The sequence below is a fragment of the Buceros rhinoceros genome, unplaced genomic scaffold (genome assembly GCF_000710305.1).
Source record: "Buceros rhinoceros silvestris isolate BGI_N320 unplaced genomic scaffold, ASM71030v1 scaffold2271, whole genome shotgun sequence".
In the NCBI taxonomy this organism is placed as follows: domain Eukaryota; kingdom Metazoa; phylum Chordata; class Aves; order Bucerotiformes; family Bucerotidae; genus Buceros; species Buceros rhinoceros.
In genome coordinates, this window is record NW_010395739.1 from 10,899 (window position 1) to 30,156 (window position 19,258).

At 45.0% G+C, this 19,258-nt stretch overlaps 1 protein-coding gene across 1 annotated transcript in view; it reads right to left on the reverse strand.

The window, feature by feature from the left end:
- Window positions 1-18,355, reverse strand: part of LOC104501765 (SWI/SNF complex subunit SMARCC1-like) — a gene marked incomplete at its 3' end in the record, with an annotated part of 27,775 nt that extends 9,420 nt beyond the window's left edge. The window contains exons 1-7 of the mRNA XM_010145632.1: window positions 18,239-18,355; window positions 14,220-14,339; window positions 9,731-9,816; window positions 6,148-6,229; window positions 5,200-5,292; window positions 2,766-2,835; window positions 1,020-1,089 (exon numbers count right to left, since the gene is read on the reverse strand). Of these exons, the coding sequence (XP_010143934.1) occupies window positions 1,020-1,089; window positions 2,766-2,835; window positions 5,200-5,292; window positions 6,148-6,229; window positions 9,731-9,816; window positions 14,220-14,339; window positions 18,239-18,355 (638 nt within the window). The remainder of the gene's footprint in view (window positions 1-1,019; window positions 1,090-2,765; window positions 2,836-5,199; window positions 5,293-6,147; window positions 6,230-9,730; window positions 9,817-14,219; window positions 14,340-18,238) is intronic.
- Between the last annotated feature and the right edge of the window lie 903 nt (window positions 18,356-19,258).

Consider the following 19,258-nt stretch of genomic DNA (forward strand, 5'->3'; position numbering starts at 1 on the left):
GGAATGGTTACGCAGCAGTTTTGACATGTGCAAATCATGTTGCTGGGACAGAAGAGTAAAGTATTTTCCACGCAATGAAGAGTTAAAGGAATAATTACTGTTTTCTGCTACAGGAATATGACACGCTGAAAAGAGAGGGCTCCGAGGCACATCTTTAACTTTCTGAATTTAAAAGCCATCTCAGTAAAGCCAGCTCCAGCTTAAAAGTTGCAAACCTACTCCCTAGATTCAGGGGTAAAAACGCAGTTTCTGAGTCACCTGTTTAAACCCTGGCATCAAGTCAACTAGCTTGTTTCTGCTCTCACGGTAAAGCAAGAGATACTGGATTCCTAGAAGAGAGGAGTTTGCATCCTCTCCTTCAACCCCTACTGCTGCAGAAACCATTTGTTATTTATATTTCACTTTTCCACATGCTATTCCCTCAAAAACCTATCTGTAAATACTAAGAAACTGCACTTGGTAACAGCAAGAGCCAAAATACTTTGTAATCAACACCAGGCACGTACTGAGCAAGTGGGGCAAGTCATATGCAAGAAGAGATGTGTGTATAGCATCCCTCCTGTTTATACTGATTGTATAAATACAGAGTCAACACAAACTTGACTACTAAATATAAAAATATTTAAAGGTTTTTCATCTGTGTGAGGAAAGAAACTTGAGTGTGACTGTTGTTTGCTCTCTTCCAGTGAAATATGCATGTGGTTCCTGAGAATTCTGTGCGCTCTCAGCGAAGATTTTAGGACCCTCAAGACATTATTTAAAAAGCCAACGTTGGGTTATCAACCCTCTGATTTTTCCATAACTTGGACTCCAGAACCAGTTATTACAAATACACTGAGGTACCAACAGTACATACTCTCCCTTGTAACATCTTCTAACCACACGAGACAGCTTTACCACATAGAAGCTTTCAGCAGTCACTTGACTAAAGGCACCCAGGGAGTGAAGGGGAGCAGTTTGTCTGCTTGACAAACTTCAGTTAAGATTTGGGGTCTTTCTTCCCCCCCACCTTTCTTTACCTGTCTGGAAAAAAGCCCCAGTGTACCAGCACCTGCTTGTCTTTCTTCATCACAGGTCTCAACCACTCATCTGCAAAGGGGAGAGAGATCTCGCATCAGATGGGGACTGTAAAGCAATGAAACTCCGTTTTGCCTTTTGACAGTCAGTCACAGTGAAGCTGCTGCAGTCATCTCTGATGGAAGTCTGCCGTGGTGCAGTCAGTTCCAGCCGCCTGGCCTGCCACAGTGACAAACCTGCCTGCATTACCTGAGCCACTGCTAAACACATGTGTGCTCTGCCTGTACATGGCACCGATGTTACACGAGTAAAGTCACTTTACTGCTAAGAATTATTACATTTCCTTTCCTGGCCACAGAGGTTAGTACCCCAACACGCTCCAGAGTGAGACCAAAGCGGTCTGGAACTGTCACCTGCTTCTCAACTGACGCAAGTGGCATTTCCGGCTGAGCCCTGGAAGCACTACCCTCTGCTGGCTCATTTCCCCCATCCCACCTCCCAAACCCCTCGGCTGCTTGGGCCCAGAACTCGGAAGGAGACAGAGCAAATCCTCCAAGAGGACATCCAGCAAAGACAGCAGAAATAACACAGAAAGAGGAAGAATGTTGGAGCAAGGGGTGGGTGGTGGTGAAAGAGATTTGAACAAACCACTTCCAAGAGTCTAACAAAACGGGATTTCAACTTCCTGCTCTCCCAGTGGTGCCAATAACGATGTCACGTTAATACAGACTTACTGAGCTACACGGATTCTTTGCCGGTTCTGCAGTAAGGCAACGCTTGGTCTCACTGCTGTTTGGAAGGCTTTTCTCTTTTGAACTCCACGTCTGACTCTGTGGAATAACCCAACCCTTGTGACCCAAATACTGAGACTATGGCCCAGAGCAGCATTAGACAAGAAACCCTGAGGACGCAGACCTGGTGAAGTCCTATCGCTGGGATTCATGGCTGTTTTCTCATCTTAGCACAACCAGGGGTTGAGAGAGCTCTGTCCAGAGCATCTGCATGTTCACTGACTACAAAACGGGTGGGTCCTGCAATGCTCCATCCTTTCCCAAGAACCTAAGTGGTTAAATACAAACCTGTGGCTAGGCATGAAACTACCAGCAGCAGAGACACAGACAAGGCGTGAAGGCAGACACGCAGCAGTGAACACTCCCATCTAGTGGCCATCGCATTGCCCATTTACAGCGGTGAAGCTCAGGCTCGACCCTGATCCACCAGACAAATGTAAATTTAAAGTAAAATTAAGGGGGTTTCTTTGCTGTTTGCTGAAGGATGCAGCAGTTTCATTGCTTTTGTGGAACCTCTATTCCTCAAAGAGCAGCAGACTGCGTTAGAATAAAGCCAACTATCTTTCCTTTTAAATTTTTAATCCAAGTTAATTTCTTTTTTAGGTTCTTCCAGACCCTTTGCTTTCCTTCCCTTCAGCTTGCAAGTTACTTGGGACAAATAACACTTCTATCTGCATTCAGCAATCAATAATATTGCAATTTCCAACGTAACCACTGCGGAGCAGTCAGCGTTACACACCTTAATCTGAAACTGTAGTTATCAATTAAAAATTGGAATGTTACAGCCCATAGTTAGAAGCAGGACACATTGATTTTGAGTCATTAACCCTAAAAATACTTCCCCAGCAGTTCTCAGCAGCAGGCTGGGAACACTGTGTCTGTGTGAAAGCTCCCCAAAGTGCTAAGGGAATTTAGTTACGAGACTATTTTCACTTTAAAACTCCAAAGCAACTTTACCATCATCCGTTGAGGTAGGACTTGGATAAACATGGTGGGTAGCCTTCGATTTCTCTTCAGTTACTGTTCCCTGGGGGAAAGATGGAAGAAGAGAAGAAACTGCATGAGAAACCTTCAACAAGTTACCACAGACTCTTGGGCCGCTTTTTTTACCCATGTCCCATGTAAGCTAGAAACAGTCAAGGCTAATGTCAATGTGACTGCTAACACCTCCTCAAACAAGTGCCAAACCTTCAACAAGTTACTACAGACTCTTGGGCCGCTTTTTTACCCATGTCCCATGTAAACTAGAAACAGCCAAGGCTAATGTCAATGTGACTGCTAACACCTCCTCAAACAAGTGCCAGAAAAAAAGCAATTGTTTAGGACTGCTGCCAAACTACTTTCCATCTCTTGCTCTTTTCATCTCAAATCCTTCCTCCTGCTCCAGTTTTCATCGTAAATTGTTCGACTATCAGTTTATACAAACCTATATTTGATAAGAAAGGATCTGTGACTTCTCCCCTGCTAAGTACACATTGTGGTCCAAACCACTGTCTAAATATGACAGTTCACAGAAGATAAAGTCAACAAGAAACTTAACTAGAAACGGCTGCCTTGAACAGAACACCCTTAGCAATCAGGAAAGGCTGTATCTCGAGAGGCAGACTAAACACCCGTTCTTTCAGAAAAGCCTCCTGAATCACAGACCAAAGGGCATAAATCAGAAGCACACGAAGATGTTTGTCAAACGCGAGAACACTACTTCTTGCCGGTTTAGGATGTCATTTTCTTGACATATGGGAAGCAACAGACGTACTTCTCATGCTTACGTGGATGCCACACACAGTGGTACATGAAGCAACTGCCCTACACGCGGGCACAGGCCAGAAATATAACCCTATTGGACCTGTCTAATCATGCAAAGAAGTTCTCCTACACCATTAGGTATCTGTCAAATCCACGTGTAACACTGCTTAGTGAGGCCAGTCTAGAAAATCCTGTCCTTCCCTCACGTGGAGAAGCATAAAGACCCTCCCACACACTGCAGAGACACCTCCCATCTCCGTATTGGAAAAGTCATTTCCAAGGACAGCAGAAATTCAGTCTGCAGGTTCTTCTGAGAGCAGTCGACTTTAGGAACAGTTTGTATGAAAATGTTTTCAAGATTTTCACTCCATAAATACTTGACAGATTTATTTAAAGGACCATAGAGCACAAAGGATAGGTTACAGCCAAGAGGATGTGAACAGCTTGGAAGACGGCATCAAAAGAAGGAAAACGAAAAAAGCACGAATATGTGTTGCATTATGGAGGGAATACTTGGAGACTACTCTGGTATTGGGGCTGAAGGGCAGGAGTTCCTACACCAACAGCAGTTCATAGGATGGGGCAGAGGGGAGGAGGTGCTCCAAGCAACAGCATCTTCGCCAGCAGAAAGAACAACCTTTGTACTGACACCTTGTTTGGTAAGCCCAGAGATGACACTGGGGCAAAAAGACAGGCAACTCTTTTGCACAGGCTGCAGTCAGAGCAGCGAGAACTTGGAAATGCCAGAGAGGAGGGAGCTGCAGGTACAAAGGATGGGGTAAAGGGAAGACAACAGCAACGCATTAAAAAAAACAAATTCAAGACAGTGAGTAAGCATAGGGAGCAACACTAATACAGGATGAGAACTCAGAGGCAGGGCAAAGGAATAAAGCCCAAAAAGCAGAATTAGGAACAATTTCTGTTTTCAGTTCTTCACATCCCTTTAGAGACAAAGCTGCCTGCTTTAGAACTCCCTGAAATCATTCACGGATGTCGCGTGCTCTGAGTTCACTGTAGAATTCCTTTATGAAAGGAAAATGGACTCATTCGCTCTAATTTCAGCAAGAGCAAGCATCCTGAATCAGCTGAATTTAGAGTAACTCGTGAAAAATTACACAACAGAAGTTGAGACGATGGTTCATAATCACCACACAGGAAATACATTTAGTGTGGAAAAGAAACTGTTCCCTTTGGCTACAGCTGTGGATTATCATGACACAAAAGGTCATCAGACCTTCGAGAGCTCACACTCTAGGAGATCTCTCCCAAGACAAGTGAAAAGACTGTTTACATTTTCAAAGAGATGAAATATTAATCTTGCTCAGCTCATCATCTAGTACATGAAATTACCCTGGCAAGACGCTGACTCTCTCAGACAGATGCTGCCTATCAAACGAGCAGAAACGGTTGTTGCTCGTGTTCTGCCCAGCACATGCAAGTAAAAAAAGGCGGAGGTTTTTTTAAGCTTCCTTACACTCTCCCCACACGTCTAGGACTTAGAAAGGTGAGCTTTTGTTCTTAAGTGACTTGTCACCGCTGCCTTGTGCGGTCAGGCGCAATCCAGATGTAACCGATGTGTTGAAGTTGGGCAAACACACTTTAACCGAGAGAACACTGGTTTTAAGACACGCTATTTAACAGTTACCTGGTGGCGTTTGACAATGTCCTTCAATTTATTAGCCAGCTTCAATTCAATATCTGGAATGAGGTAGATGGTGGGTCTGCTCAGACAATTGTTCTAGCGGAGAGAATAAGAAGTTGAATAAGAAATTAATAGGTCACCTGGGACATAAATCAAAAAATTCCAATTAGGATCACCAGCGCTTGAAAAGGCTTCAAGGACCACCCACCAGCCTGCGACTCGACCCCGACTCTAGCCAGAAACCCCCGGGACAGCAATATTCCCTCTGAGCACCTCCCTCAAAGCCTCATCCTGGGTTCTGCCTGGTCTCTGCAGATCTGCCATTCGCTCTGTCAGAGACGTTATCACGGATGAAGGGATCGTGACCCAGCGTGGCTGTTCCCACGTTCCTGCTTTCGCGTTAACTTTAACAGAAACCACGTCTTTGATTTCAAAGAATTTTTGCCAGGCTCTGGAAGCTTTGCTTGGAAGAGAATTTAAATTCCCTGCGCGCCAGCCTCCAAAGCTGAATCTGTCCTGTGGCAGTGATGAGCAGATTCACGCATTTCAATGACATTTGCAGGGACACATTTGGTCCATTTTGAATTTTAAACATGTACTTTGTTGTGTACTGAAACCACCATATAATGGCAATAGGTTTTTATAATAAGGGTATTTTTTCTTTTTGCTGTCCTTCCTCCTATTTCCATTTTTAACAGGCACCTGACGGTTACATCTTCACTACATTATACTATTACAGTTATTGACTATATTATTATAGTTTGTTATTGACTATATTATACACCAAGCTTGGTTTTGGAGTTTGAAAACAAAATATTCTGTTATTCGCACACAGCAGTTAAACAAGTCCAGGATGAAACTGAGCAGTGGGAGGCAGCTGAGGGACACCGAAGCAAGTGAACCCCTTGCCCTGAGCGTGTGAACACATGGTTTTGTACAGCAGTTTCTTGCCTGCACTAGTGTTTTCTCAATGTTCATGAACATCTCCACGTTTCGATCCATTCGGGATGGATTCTGCAGGTCAAACCTCCGCCTGTTAAGGAAAATTATTCCAAACCGTTAAATTCAACTCTCCTCCATTCAGCAGTCGAGAGTCTTTCACATTCCACATAAAAACACAGTGTATCATGGCAGCTACGCAAGAACACTTAGAGCACATTCACAAATATTTTTGCTCCACTTGGCAGCCCTCACAAGCAAGAAAAAAAGAAATCATGAGGAACGAAATCAACAAAACGCAACTGATCAGTGAAATGTTTAGGAAAAATGAAGGTTGACATCGCCCAGCCAAACCCCGTGGCAGGGCAGCGCATTCCACTACGGTCACAAAGGATAACTGAACAGAGACGTCATCCAACGCTCACGGTGGGTTTCAACAACTAGATGAGAAAGTTCATGGACAGGTTCTCACGTTTCTCTTCTAGTTGCACCCATCCATCAGTCCCAGACTCTAATCCAGGGAAAACAATTCATCCACCTGAGATTCTCAACCCCTTACTTGTGAGGGAACAAGCCACTCCCCTGCCGTGCACAGGGAGCTAATAACCCTCGTAAGCATTTCATGACTGTCTTTATCGGACTCTGGAGCAAGCTTTCTATAAGGTAATCAGAATTCTTGATGCAACAATGCGGATTGAAGTGTCTATCAGAAATGAGGGGGGATAACACAAAATCTGAGATTTTCTGCTTGTGGAAGATTTTCTCTTGTGGAAGAACCACAAGAGCCTCCCTCCGGTGGCATTTGCTGTATCCACCTGAACCGTACACATGCTCAGAAGTCATGGATGAACCAGGTCAAGTGATGAATTTGAATGGCGACCATCAAGGCCCAGAGATATGGGACAACACCAGCACTAAGGGCGGTCCCTCACCAAGCTCAGCACTCCAGGGTGTTCACAGCAGCGCTACCGCTTGGGCTCATTGCCACCACCCAGGGTAAGCAGTGCTGTAGGAGCCTCTGAAACAGATTTGGGCCTGACCCTTAAGAATTTAGGCTTTTTCAAAGCACCATGGAATGTTTAGATAACTCAAATTCCAGCGTGTGAAGCCAAAAGCTCCCTGTACGCTTCACACAGTGCAAAAGCCACGGACGTAGTTACTATGCAGGGACTGATGCGCCTGAAGTTAACACCCCGACTTAAATGACAAGAATTTACTTTTGTGCCCATCTAGTGACAGATTCTTGTAAACACATTTGTTTCCAGAAACACACCAAATCAATTTCTGAAAGTTTATAAACATACAATGAAGGTAAACCAAAGCGAGATCGATTTTTAGTCACCAAACCCATTCCCAAGCAGGATGGCATCCCATCGCTACTACAGCACTATGTTAAACACAGACACTTCAGCTGAGATCACCACGTTTTTCTTCCCCTGAGGCTCTCCATTTTCAGAAAGAAGTTGCCCACACAGGCAGAATAGCGTAAATACGCCGCAGAGCTGGGCAGCACTAGAAATAATCGTTATTAGTGAACGATGACTTCTCTCTTACAGCAGGATTACGCTTCCCTTCGCTGGCAGACAAGTGCAAGATAATATCTTGGCATCCTTATTAGAATCATCTTCCAATTTTAGGAGAAATTTATGACCTCTTCATGTAACAGTGTGCATGGTGAAAGGTTTACACTGGCTTCTGGAAGGAGGGCCAGTCATCGAGAAGTCTGTCAGTTCACCACAACACCATTTAAAAAAGTATTTTACAACTATACACAGGGGATGTTTAAGAGCCAGCATCAAACCACTTCTCCAGTACTCAGCCAGTGACAGCTTCATAGTCTGTACTCAAACACGCTTCTCAAACGTGGAAGCAAAGGAAGATAAATGCCAAATAAAAGCAAACTAACCTAGACACCTAAAATCTTCAGTACCTACAACACAAAGACACTTCAAGCACTGAAGTTTGACCCAAATTTTTACGTTTAGTTGCCTAAAATCTTCATTATGTCTTCACTGAATGCTGTATCTGTCCCCAAAGTCCTGCCTGCTTTAGAAACCCACACTTTCAGAGGAACACGTTAACATATTAAGAAATAGCACGTTTTTAGTTGCCCATTTAGATAAAATAGTAGCACTAATTCTTCCTATCCTCGGTTTATCTGATACCCGCTGGCAGGTTTTAGCGAACGCCTACTGGAATTGCAGGGAGAGACAAGGTATGTCCAGCTGCACTGGGTAAGTGCATTTTTCAGACATACCTATTATGGCGAGGAAAGGTACTTCTCCTATAAGACAGATCATTCACAAACAGGTTAAGCAAGAGTGACAATGCATACCATTAAAAAAAACATAAAATCATATTTCAGGCAAAGCACCACGTATTATTTGGTTGAGTCAGTGGAGACATTCCAAGCTCTAAGTCTGATCCTCAGAGTTAAATTCGAGTGTGCTTCCCTCTACACCCCACATGCACGAACACAAGACACTACCCACACTAGTTCTGAGGAATCAGCAAGAGAGTGAGAAGAGAGGAGGCAATCACATCGCCGAGTTTTGCTGACAAATTTCAATGACTGAAAACTAAATTTGTTTGGAAAAAAAATGGGATGTTTAAATATTCATGAAGTCGGAGCCATTTAACTCTGTGATCTTAAGGCAAAGAGGTAGCAAGACACTCCTGACAGATCCACCACAAACATGTACCATGTCCTATACCCTTTCTGATACATCCACCCGAGCTACCTATTCAGCTGGGATGAGTATCAACGATTCCTAACACAACGTCATTTTTGCCTGTTAGTTTGCTCTCGGGGGGGGACCGGAAACATGGTCAGTTCAGCAGTGCTGATACGGGCCGGCACATCAGATCTACCTGTACGTTCAAGAACAACCTCTGCTTACTCTGCGGGACCGGAAACACAGTCAGTTCAGTAGTGCTGGTACGGGCCGGCACATCAGATCTACGTGTACGTTCAAGAACAACCTCTGCTTACTCTGATCTACCAATTTCCCATCCTCAGAGCTTCTCCAGCATTCTCAAATAGAGTGATTCATGCCACTGCCCTCCTGAGAAGAGGATTTAACTTAAACACACCGGTCAAAACGCTACCGGGATGTCCCATGAACGGTGTCAATGACCACCCAGGCAGCCTTCCACCTCCCGCCACTCCCCATTTGTGGGGAGAAGCAATAGAAAATGGAATATTTATTACCATCCGTGCAACGTTTCATGTTTGCCCGGTTAAAACTAAACCCCCTGCTCCCTACCGAGTAGATGGCAAACAGCTATTTGGAGATACTGGTTAACTCGCTCAGTCACATGGCAAGTAAACAGCAAAAAAAAAAAAAGCCTCCAGCTTGTACTGAACTCCCAACCTAGACCTTCAGCTTGGCCAGCTTTTCTTTAAATGTACAAGTGTGGGGGTGTGTCTTAACAAGCTACCAGCAGCAAAACAGGGAAAAAAATTCCTCTTCCCGTCTCCGACTCCCTTGCCTACCCAATTCTCCAGGAAGAATTAAACTCTGAGTAGTTTGCATAGGCATTTCATGTGCTTAATGTCATGCAAAAGGTGTATGAATTAGAAGTAAGAACTTACCAGCCCTGTTCATTCTTATATTTGTAAGCAGCACCAAGAATGTGACATAATGTACCTCCAGCTTTGAAATCCATGAAGCACTTTGCCTAGAACCCAGAAGAAAAGTGAAAACACAGTGATGCTGACATACGTAATTATCTTAAATGAACACATACTCATTAGTTGAGCTTTAGACGCCTAATTTACCAAAGGCATAGTTTTATTTTCAGATTAATCACTTTGAGCGATCACTTTAGGTCCTCCTTTAAGAATGTTTCACGATGATTAAAAGCATTTGGTCCAGCAGATTTCTTCACGTTTGCAAGCAGAACCTGCTCTGTCTGAAACTCCAAGTCCTTCCTCAGGTGAGTAGCCTGCAAAAACTGCCTTGCATAGCTGTAAACCAGAAATCCAAAGTACCCTTTGAATGCCCATTTCACAGTAAATTAAACCTAAAATTGTAGCTGTCAGTTAAGATGCTCTTCATCTGTATTAAGCAGATCGGTAGAAATGAACATCTAAAACCTGGGCTCTGTATTCACCGCGGCTCCTGAAGCTCCATCCACGTCCCTCCTCCACCAGGACACAAAGTCCTGTCAAGAGCTGAGAAGGTTACTGTGCTCACCTCTCCTCCTCCATGTTGAACCCGGGACACACGTTTTTCTGATAAATTTTAGCTTGGAATTACCTGTTTTACTATTATCTCTGGTCAGGATGTTTGGATGTGCTCAGAAAAACTCAGCTACTGTTAAAGCCATCCTAGAGATGGACGACAACTGGGTACCTCAGCTGGAGCCAGGGCCAGAGAAAGGCACCACCAGCATCTTTTTTGAAATTCTTTGTAGCCTGTTATCACAGAGAGTATCCAAGGTTCCCATCGTCAGATTGGGAACAGGAAGAACTAAAACACAAACCAGCACTGATGAGCTAAGGCCAGGCTGGACATGGCTTTGAGCACCTTGGTCTAGTAGAAGGTGTCTCTGCTCGTGGCAGGGGGTTGGACTGGATGATGCTTAAGGTCCTTTCCAACGCAAACCATTCCAGGATTGTATGAACCAAACAGCGACAAAGAAAGCAACAGAACAAATGACAACAGAACACATTTCTGTCCATAATCTTTACAGCTACAGATTCTTTTCCAGTATGACTGACAAATCCATTTATCTGAAGCATAAAAGTGTGATTTTTTTGGATTAAGATGTAAAAATTAATTTACAAATGTGCGCTCGATTAAGGCCACCCTGGAACACTTCTTTCTCTTGACTGCAGTGCCCAACTGCTTTTGGCAACTTTTATATAGGATCAGGAGGACTTCTAAAAAGTTATTTCCCTGACAACCCCAGCTGTGTTTAAAGAAAGCTGTAACAATAAACCAAAATGACAAAATGAGGTAGATCCATCACCTCGCCACGCTCCCACCACAGAAATGTATATTCTGCCTCGAAGCCAGTGTCCCCTGGCACTAAGGAAGAAGGACACCCATGGGGAAGCACAGCCCCACACCTCCCAGCCACACCACAAGCGCACAAGGGTCACTCTGGAGCTGACCCCTCCTGATGTGGCTCCACTCAGTGGAAGACGCCTGCTGGAACTGGACGCTATCTTCCCACACACGTGCTAAACATACAGACCAAGACCAGTCTCTTTTTCATTTCTCAGTAGAAAGAAAAAACTCGTACAATTCACGACACAGAATCTGGGGGGTTTGTTAATGGCTGGGCTCTGGTTACCAGCGGCTTTCTGCAAGTTGCCTGCTGGAACTGGAGAATGCACAAAGCTGGAGACACCGCACAAAGAGCCTTCCTAGCAGTTTTGCTCCATTAGGAATGGTCCTGAACTAGCTTCTATCTTGCTTTTTAGACCTGAACAGGTCATTTTCTTTGATGCCCATTATATTACAGCTCAGGAGTATTTGCTAACACCGAATGAACACTCAATTACAGACAGTCGCAGCCTGCTGACAGCATTTTAAATCCATTCTGCAGCCAGGCAGCTAAATTGGAAGTGTGGGACCGAAACATCGCCTGCCTTGGCTCCGTGGAAAGCAAAGCAGTTCTGTCAGATGTCAAATACACCAGTGTCCAAAAACAATGTAGAAAAGATCCTTTACAAGCTTTCAACAAGAACAGAACTGTTCCTGGTCCATCACCTGCTTAGGGCCCCACTGCGCACAGAAAGCAAGAGCTTGGAGCTGCCGTACGGTACTCGCCGGTCGACGAGTCGCGTGGGTTCCAGTCCCGTTCTTAGCAAACTACAGTCCTCCATGGACAGAGCAGTCTCTGATCAGAAGATTCAACCAAAATGAAATGTTTTAACATGCTGAATGATTTTGTTGGTGTAAGACTTGGCTCTGAGAACACAAGCATTGGTTTACAGAGGTGCAGACAAATGGTAGCTACTCTGAAGAACAAATCTTGACACGAAGCCAGCAGACCTGTTGTAAGGAATATTTTTGTGGCACCAGTATGGAAGTTGCTGTTACTTCTCTTCAGCTGTCCTACATACACACGGTCATCCCTTTCTGCCGACAGCCCGGCCACATCATGAACAGAATTGCTGTGGCAAAACACCTCATCTGCGTTTTGGGAAACTGTTGATTCCACTGTTGTACTCATCGCCCCCTACTTGGAGTTCTGGGGCTGCTGCTGCTGCAGTAGTTTTGCCTTCAACCAGCTGCCCATCAGTAACCCCATTAAATCTTTCAATGACAAGTCACTTTACAGTGTCAGCAGGCTCTAGCAAGATCCTTAAGACAACCCTCTCTCAAATGCAAGGTCTCCTTCATCCCCTCAAAGCGCAGTCCAGGTCAGAGAGGTTTACCTCGAATACTGATGGAAGAGACTAGTTTCCCTTCGCCAACAGCAGAGAAGACCCTTCTGAGGATGATGGGAAGGTGTCCTGGCCAGTACTTGGAAAATAAACATGAAGCTGGAGAAGCAGAGCTGGAAGAACATCCTTGGTTTGACATGTTCTCACCAGCAAGTGCTCTTGGTGAGCCACGTCCCTGTTTTGCAACAAGCGCAGTTCTCCATCTCAGCTAATTCTAACTTATTCTCAAATAAACTGCACTGCAGCACACGTTAACGGAGAAGAGCATCACGCACAGAATGGCCTATCAACAGCAGCCTTCAGTGACGGCAGTTGTGAGCAGCAGTGGCAAACTGAGGACTGCTGCCAGGCACGTGGTAATACTGGACAGTCACCAAGATGCCTACAATCTTTCAACCTCTTTAAGCTTCATTTACTTTCTTCGCAGTGGAAGCCTGCAACAGCTTCTCAATGTATTTCTGGGCATTAGCAATGTCACTTAAGACATCCCTTCGCCCCATCTCTCTTCCCAAGGCACACGTAGTCCCGTAAAAATGGAGCATTCAGCATCCAGGTCTTCAGAGTGCTCTGGAGGAATAAAGCCTCCTCTGCAGCCTGAATTATACATCTCGAACACTGCCCGTTAACCTTGTCTGAAGAGTACATGGTGCATTTTCTCATAAAAACAATAGGAAGGAAGAGGCCCTTCTGCCGGAAGTAATGGAGAGCAGAGAGATCCAACTGCTGTGAACTTAAGCTGTGCAAATTTGATCAGATTAGACCATCGAAACAGCACAAATAAACACAGGAACCACATATTTACAACGCCACTGACATCTTTATTACCCTTTTTTGAGATAAGACAAATTGATTTAAGACTTGAGAGCTCACAGACGGTTTATTAACTTGCTGAATACGGGGACAGTTTCACAGTCCACAGTGCCGTATCAAAATAAAGCACCGCAGTGTTCACCTCTGTCCTTAAAGCTTTTCGATACCACTGAGGTATCAGGTGAGCTACACCTGAATGGCATCTCGTGGGGCTTCTGTGTGCATTACTACACACCGAGAGGCTTCACGCTCGCTTGGGCAAGGCTCTTTTGGTGGCAGGCAGAGTTCCAAGCACAACGGAGCTGATGGCTGAACATCATCACTGCTAAAGACGTGCTGAATTTGAACTCCAAATAAACAACCCTGAAAATGTTCATGTTGTTTCTCTATAACAATATCTTGAGTAACTGGAAATCTACCCCAGACTAACGAGGTAACTATGTGCTACTACAAAATGTGGTAAAGCTGGCTTTTAGCATTGACCACATTACAATTTCAATGTTTGAACAGAAATGCCCAATGGAAACCCATTTGCTTTGGAAAGTGCATGTTGTTCAGTCAGTGTAGGATGCACCAGCCCAAACAGATTTGACTTAAAATTTATGAGCTTGCATAGAATTTTACTAAATTAAAACCTTTCCACAGTATTTAGGACACCACTTCCCAATGTACAGAAAATAAGCTGCATTCCAGTGAAAATCTGCTTTCAAGGGGGAGTGTGCCATTGCACCCTGTCCTGAGGATGCCTCAACAAAAGCCTCAGACGACACACCAACCACCCCGTCGCCTGGAAGCACATTAGCAGCACAGAGCCCAGAGGAAGAGCAAAATCCATGGTTGGAATAGTCGTGGGTTAACCCGCAATACTCACAGGAAGCTTTGTGAAGGCAGGATTGGTGACGTGTTTTCCAAAGGCATCTTCCTGGAATTGCAGCAGCTGCACCACCAGCCCAGCCAGTGTTTTATTGGTAGGAGCATCTGCTTGAACATACTGGAAGACAAAACACACAGGCTTACTTGGGGTAGAGGACACCAAAAGATGAAGCCGGGTTTACTAACTCCCCAGAGCATTTTATCAGCCGCAGAGCATAGTTTAAGGATCGCTGTGTGCACGGGAGGAGCACCAAGCACAGATATTTGTCAAGGTTCAGTCTTAAAATGCGACTCTCATCTGTGAATCATCATCAGCTCATCGCAGCTGGTGGTGTTCTACAGACAGAGATTAACTCAATCAATCTCATTTGTAGTTCCTAATAAAGGAGCAGACTAATTCCGGCCCGCACATACACAAAGCTTTCTACAGCAACTTTACAAGCTCCTTCTGTCATCAACTACTACGGAGTAATCCTACGAGCATCCATTTGGTACTGCAGGGCGTGTCACATACAAAGAGGAAAGACTGGCAACCCTTTGCGACAATGGAAGCATTTCCCACGGTTACATTTCTAATAAAACACGTTATGTAAAAGGAGAAATCACCACATGGAAGATCAAAAAAGCCCCAAGGCTTTTCAGTTTTCATTATGCCTAATAGCAAATAAATTCGTTTACTGGATGCCATCTCATCACCACACCAGAAAACTTCTAAGAGTAGAACAAACATGATTTGTCCACGTAGGATAAGGAATAGTACTGGCTACCCTGGAGTCACTCACCTGGGTGACACCATGAGCCGTAAGATCTCTGCTCTTCCCTCAAATCAGGTTCTTTTAAAGCCCCTTTAAAAAACCACTGAGAGCCAGAACCCTCCAAAGTTTCAGCACAGTGTCAAATCTAACGGAGCTTTCCAAAGCACCACCTATACAGCATAGACACTACAAAGACATTGACTCTTCCATGGCAATTTTGCATCTGACTCCCTTGAAACCCAAGTTCCTTCAGCACTTGTTAAGAGGCAGACACATCTGAGAGTTCAGATCTTCACAACTCGAAGGACTTAAATACCTGTAAGCCTGCCCAGTGCCCTGCCCTGTGTACAAAACCGAACCCAGAAACAGCAGCCTAGAAAGAACAGACAGCAGAACTTCCAAAGGCGCATCTTCCTCAGCCCTCTTCCCTTCCTGAGGAAAGGCAGGGAACTGTGACCATCTCATCCCATTAATAACTCCTATCGCTTCACATCAGCTACCTCTGAGATAGGGAGCAGCAGTAACAGCCTTTATTGCTGTTAAAGCCAGCTGAAGATAAGGATTCCTGCTCTTAGGCTTTTCAGAAGCCTCACGCTCCTCTCAGCCAGCAATGGCTTTCTGTCTGATTTTTGGACCAGAGCGTTAGGGCCTGCAGCTGAGTTCACCACAGCAGCATAAGAATCTTTTGTTGAAATCATTGATCTTAGACGGAAGAGCATAAAGGAGCCTGTGACTCGCTCGGATGCCCCAGTTAATCCAGCATCTTCACTGAAAAGCCTGTCCCAGCCTCTGCCTTTGCTCACCAGGTGCTGCAGCTCCGCGTGCCGCTCTCTTGCCTTTGTTACAGGCGGTGAAATTCCCCAGCAGCAAGGCACAGAATTACACTCAATCTCCTACTGCTGCCTTTGCCAGAACCCTTTCATCGGTGCCTGAAGGGCTGCTAAGCCAAGCAGGATAGTTACCGAACTGCACACACTGCTGTGTCTTTTTATAGCTGTTAATAAAAGCTTTATCCTGGGTTATTTCTTTGTGTACTTCAGAAATAAGTGACTATCACCCCCAGACACACACAGACATGGTATGCCACAGCTCCCATTGCTCTGCATGTTCAACCTTTGCACCACCTTCTGCAAGTCTGAATAAAAACCAGAGCTTCAGTTTAGCTTTGCCAATAATAACACAATCAAGTGCCAATTAAAAGGAGCAGGTGAAGCAGGTATTGGCTGAACTACAGATTGAGGATTTGCACCAACATGAGAACAAAAGCAGAGCAGATCAAATGCCAGGCTTCGTGATAAGTAATTCTATTTCTAGTACCAGGACAGCTTTGGTCTTGAACACATTCACATGCCACACGTTAAACGTGTTCAAAAAGCGAAGCCGATGGTTCCGACTCAAGCCCAGCTAGCGAGGACCGTCCACCCACCCAGCCTCTAGCACCTCCTCTAGGTGCACACCCAGATCAACAGATAGAATTTCTTTTCTTTCCCAGTAAAGCAGAGCACGCAGTGGTAGCACACCTTTAGTTTCGCAGGAGAAGCACATTCTAGAAAGACAAAAAATGTAAAGTAGGTTTTGCATATCTTTTCTGAAGCTACAGAGCCTTCACCATCCAGCAACAGCCAACAGAGAAAAACCCTGGAACCATTATCACTCATTTAACAGGCAGAAAACTCTGTATTGCTACATTTGCTGGGCTTTCTATAGGTTGAAAGTCTTAAAGCCTTTTGCACCAAGTTTAACACAGTATTTTAAATTAATAAAGCACCAAAAATGCACAAAATACAACAAGACAGATGGTATTGTTGGCTCTCAACAGTGAAATAGAAGTATAAAGCAGTTCTGTACTTACGGCCATCATTGAAAACAAAACCCAACCCAAAACCTTGGAACTGCCAACCCAAAACCTTGGAATTTCACTCATCCACCTCTCAATCTACAAAGTCTACTGGACACAAGCGCCTTCAGCATAACCCTCCAGTCCAGGTTCTCTCAACTTCAGTGCAAAGATCCCATAAACCACAAAAAATAATTAACGCCAAAGATAAAGGGAAAAGGAACTTATACTTCACGCAAACAAGCCAACAAAACCAGAACAGAGTCAAAGTTTAGGGGTTTATAGCAGGGTTTCCATGTCACTCATAAATGAGAGACACCGAGACAACAGTGACTTGGAGCACCCAGTGCTCAGTTCCCACTCTGAATCCAGGAGAGGGGTATTTTTGTATGCACTTACTGCCAATTTTTTTTTTCCTTCATATGAGAATATCCGGGAAAGTGTATTCTCAGACACGTGACATTTTTCAGGCTGATCCTGTTTTCACCTCTTGCGGGAGGCTCTGGCAGCTGGGAGGCAGCTGAAAGGGAGGTACATCAGGAACTCAGATTCTATCCTGCATTGCCACCACCTCACCAATTTTTTTACAAGAAACTCATTACTTTGCTTGAGGTTAATAAAGACCTTTAGAAGGAAACAGGGAAGACTCCTCTCAGTCTCAACCACTTACGCATGCTAACTGACAAACCCCATGGATCTTCACAGCAGCAAACGCAGTAAGGGGATTTCCTGATGGACACACACAGGGTCTGAGGGGACCAGAGGACTGAAGTCACAACATCTCTGCATGTTTCCCACTAGTGTCCACAGCAGACAGAAGCAGAAAGCGATTCTGCAGCAAATAAAGGTTTTGGGACAGTGGATCCCAGAAGACAGCAGTGATGCCCTGTTCCTAGACAGCTTTGGCATAGGAGGGCTTTGAAATACCAAAGCCCTTTGACACAGCAAAGATTCTTCTAACGTTTCCACATCCATTAAAAACACCCACACATCCGCAGGCGTACGGTCAGGAGCCTTCCAGTGTAACTCAAACCATTCCAAGAACAGAGTAACCACCAGCAGAGGAAATCCCTCCCCTTCACCAGCAGGATCTGCCGGGGCAGCTGCACTGGACAGCTTTTGCAACAGGCGTAAGGGATAGAGCCACACACCCGGTTTGCTGTGGTTGCTGACCTCAAATAACCACACCACGGCTCTGCCTCGCAGCCCTGACGCACAAAATCTCCTCCTTCCCCCAAAACAAAGAATGTTGTTTCAGCTCAGACCACTAAACAACAGGGAAAGGAAAACCAACACTAAAACACTTGGATTTAGGTTGTTCCTTTTTTAAAGGCAAGAACACGAGAGAGCTGCAGATACAGAGAAAATCCTCCCGGAGATTAAATCAATGTCAGTCACTGAAGAAACACTCGGTAAGGTTATTACCAATGCGAAAAGTCGGAGCCAGACGAAAGATAACCACAAACGCTCGAAACTGAGCTCGTGGCTGGCGGTGACCAAGCAGGTGGTCTCCAAACAGGCATCTTTGGGCCCAACTGCCATTTCGTAACAGCTGTCAAGAGGCGGCTTGTCCCTCCTCGCTGTCGGGCTGAGGTTTATTAATAGACAGGCATAAAGGATCCCACGCCGCTGCCTGTCCTGCGGTAAAACAGACGTGCTCCTCCAGCATCGGTCCAACACCTCTCAGCAGCACCAGTTTGTTACTTTGAAAAGAAAACTCACTCTACGTTTGGTATTGGTGCAAGTGGGTCCCAGATACTCAACAAACCACGCGTCAAGGCAACTCTCCACTTGTCCTTTAAAAACCAAACGAAACACCCTTCTCCCCGCCTCAGCAGGGCACAGCTTTCAGAGCACGGAGTAGCTGAAGCTGCTACAAGCCGGTACACTGGACTGGCCACGATGACCAGGCTGGGAACAGTCCTTCAGGACAAGAGCTGCAAGGCCAAGGGTGGTTTCTACATACTCCATAATAAATATGGAGAAAAAACCCACCCCAAACTATCTCAGGAAGGTATTTTAAATACAAGAAATAACTCTGCTTTATGACAAGATGGTTTAATGCAAGTAATTTGTTGCTTAATGACAAAGGAACTACCTAAACACCACGATATTGGAGATCACAGAGCATTAACAGAGTAAAAAGTGAGTTGTCCAGTTTGCTTTTGAACTATAAATTTCTACTGTCAGTGCTCAGCAGAGTCAGTCTACCCAAAAGCTATAAAAGTTTGTCAGGTCCCCCGGGCCTTGAAAACCATGGCACAAACCCATTCCCAATCCCCAGGGAAGAAATGCTCCAACGTCCACGCTGGGGTGCAAGGCCTGGGAAGAAGCGGATGACCTCCCACACCTCTCAACGCAGAGAAATGACACCAGGTGACTTACACACACAGACACAGGGAGTGGGTGGAAGGCTGGAACACATAGTTTTGTTTTCTGTCACTA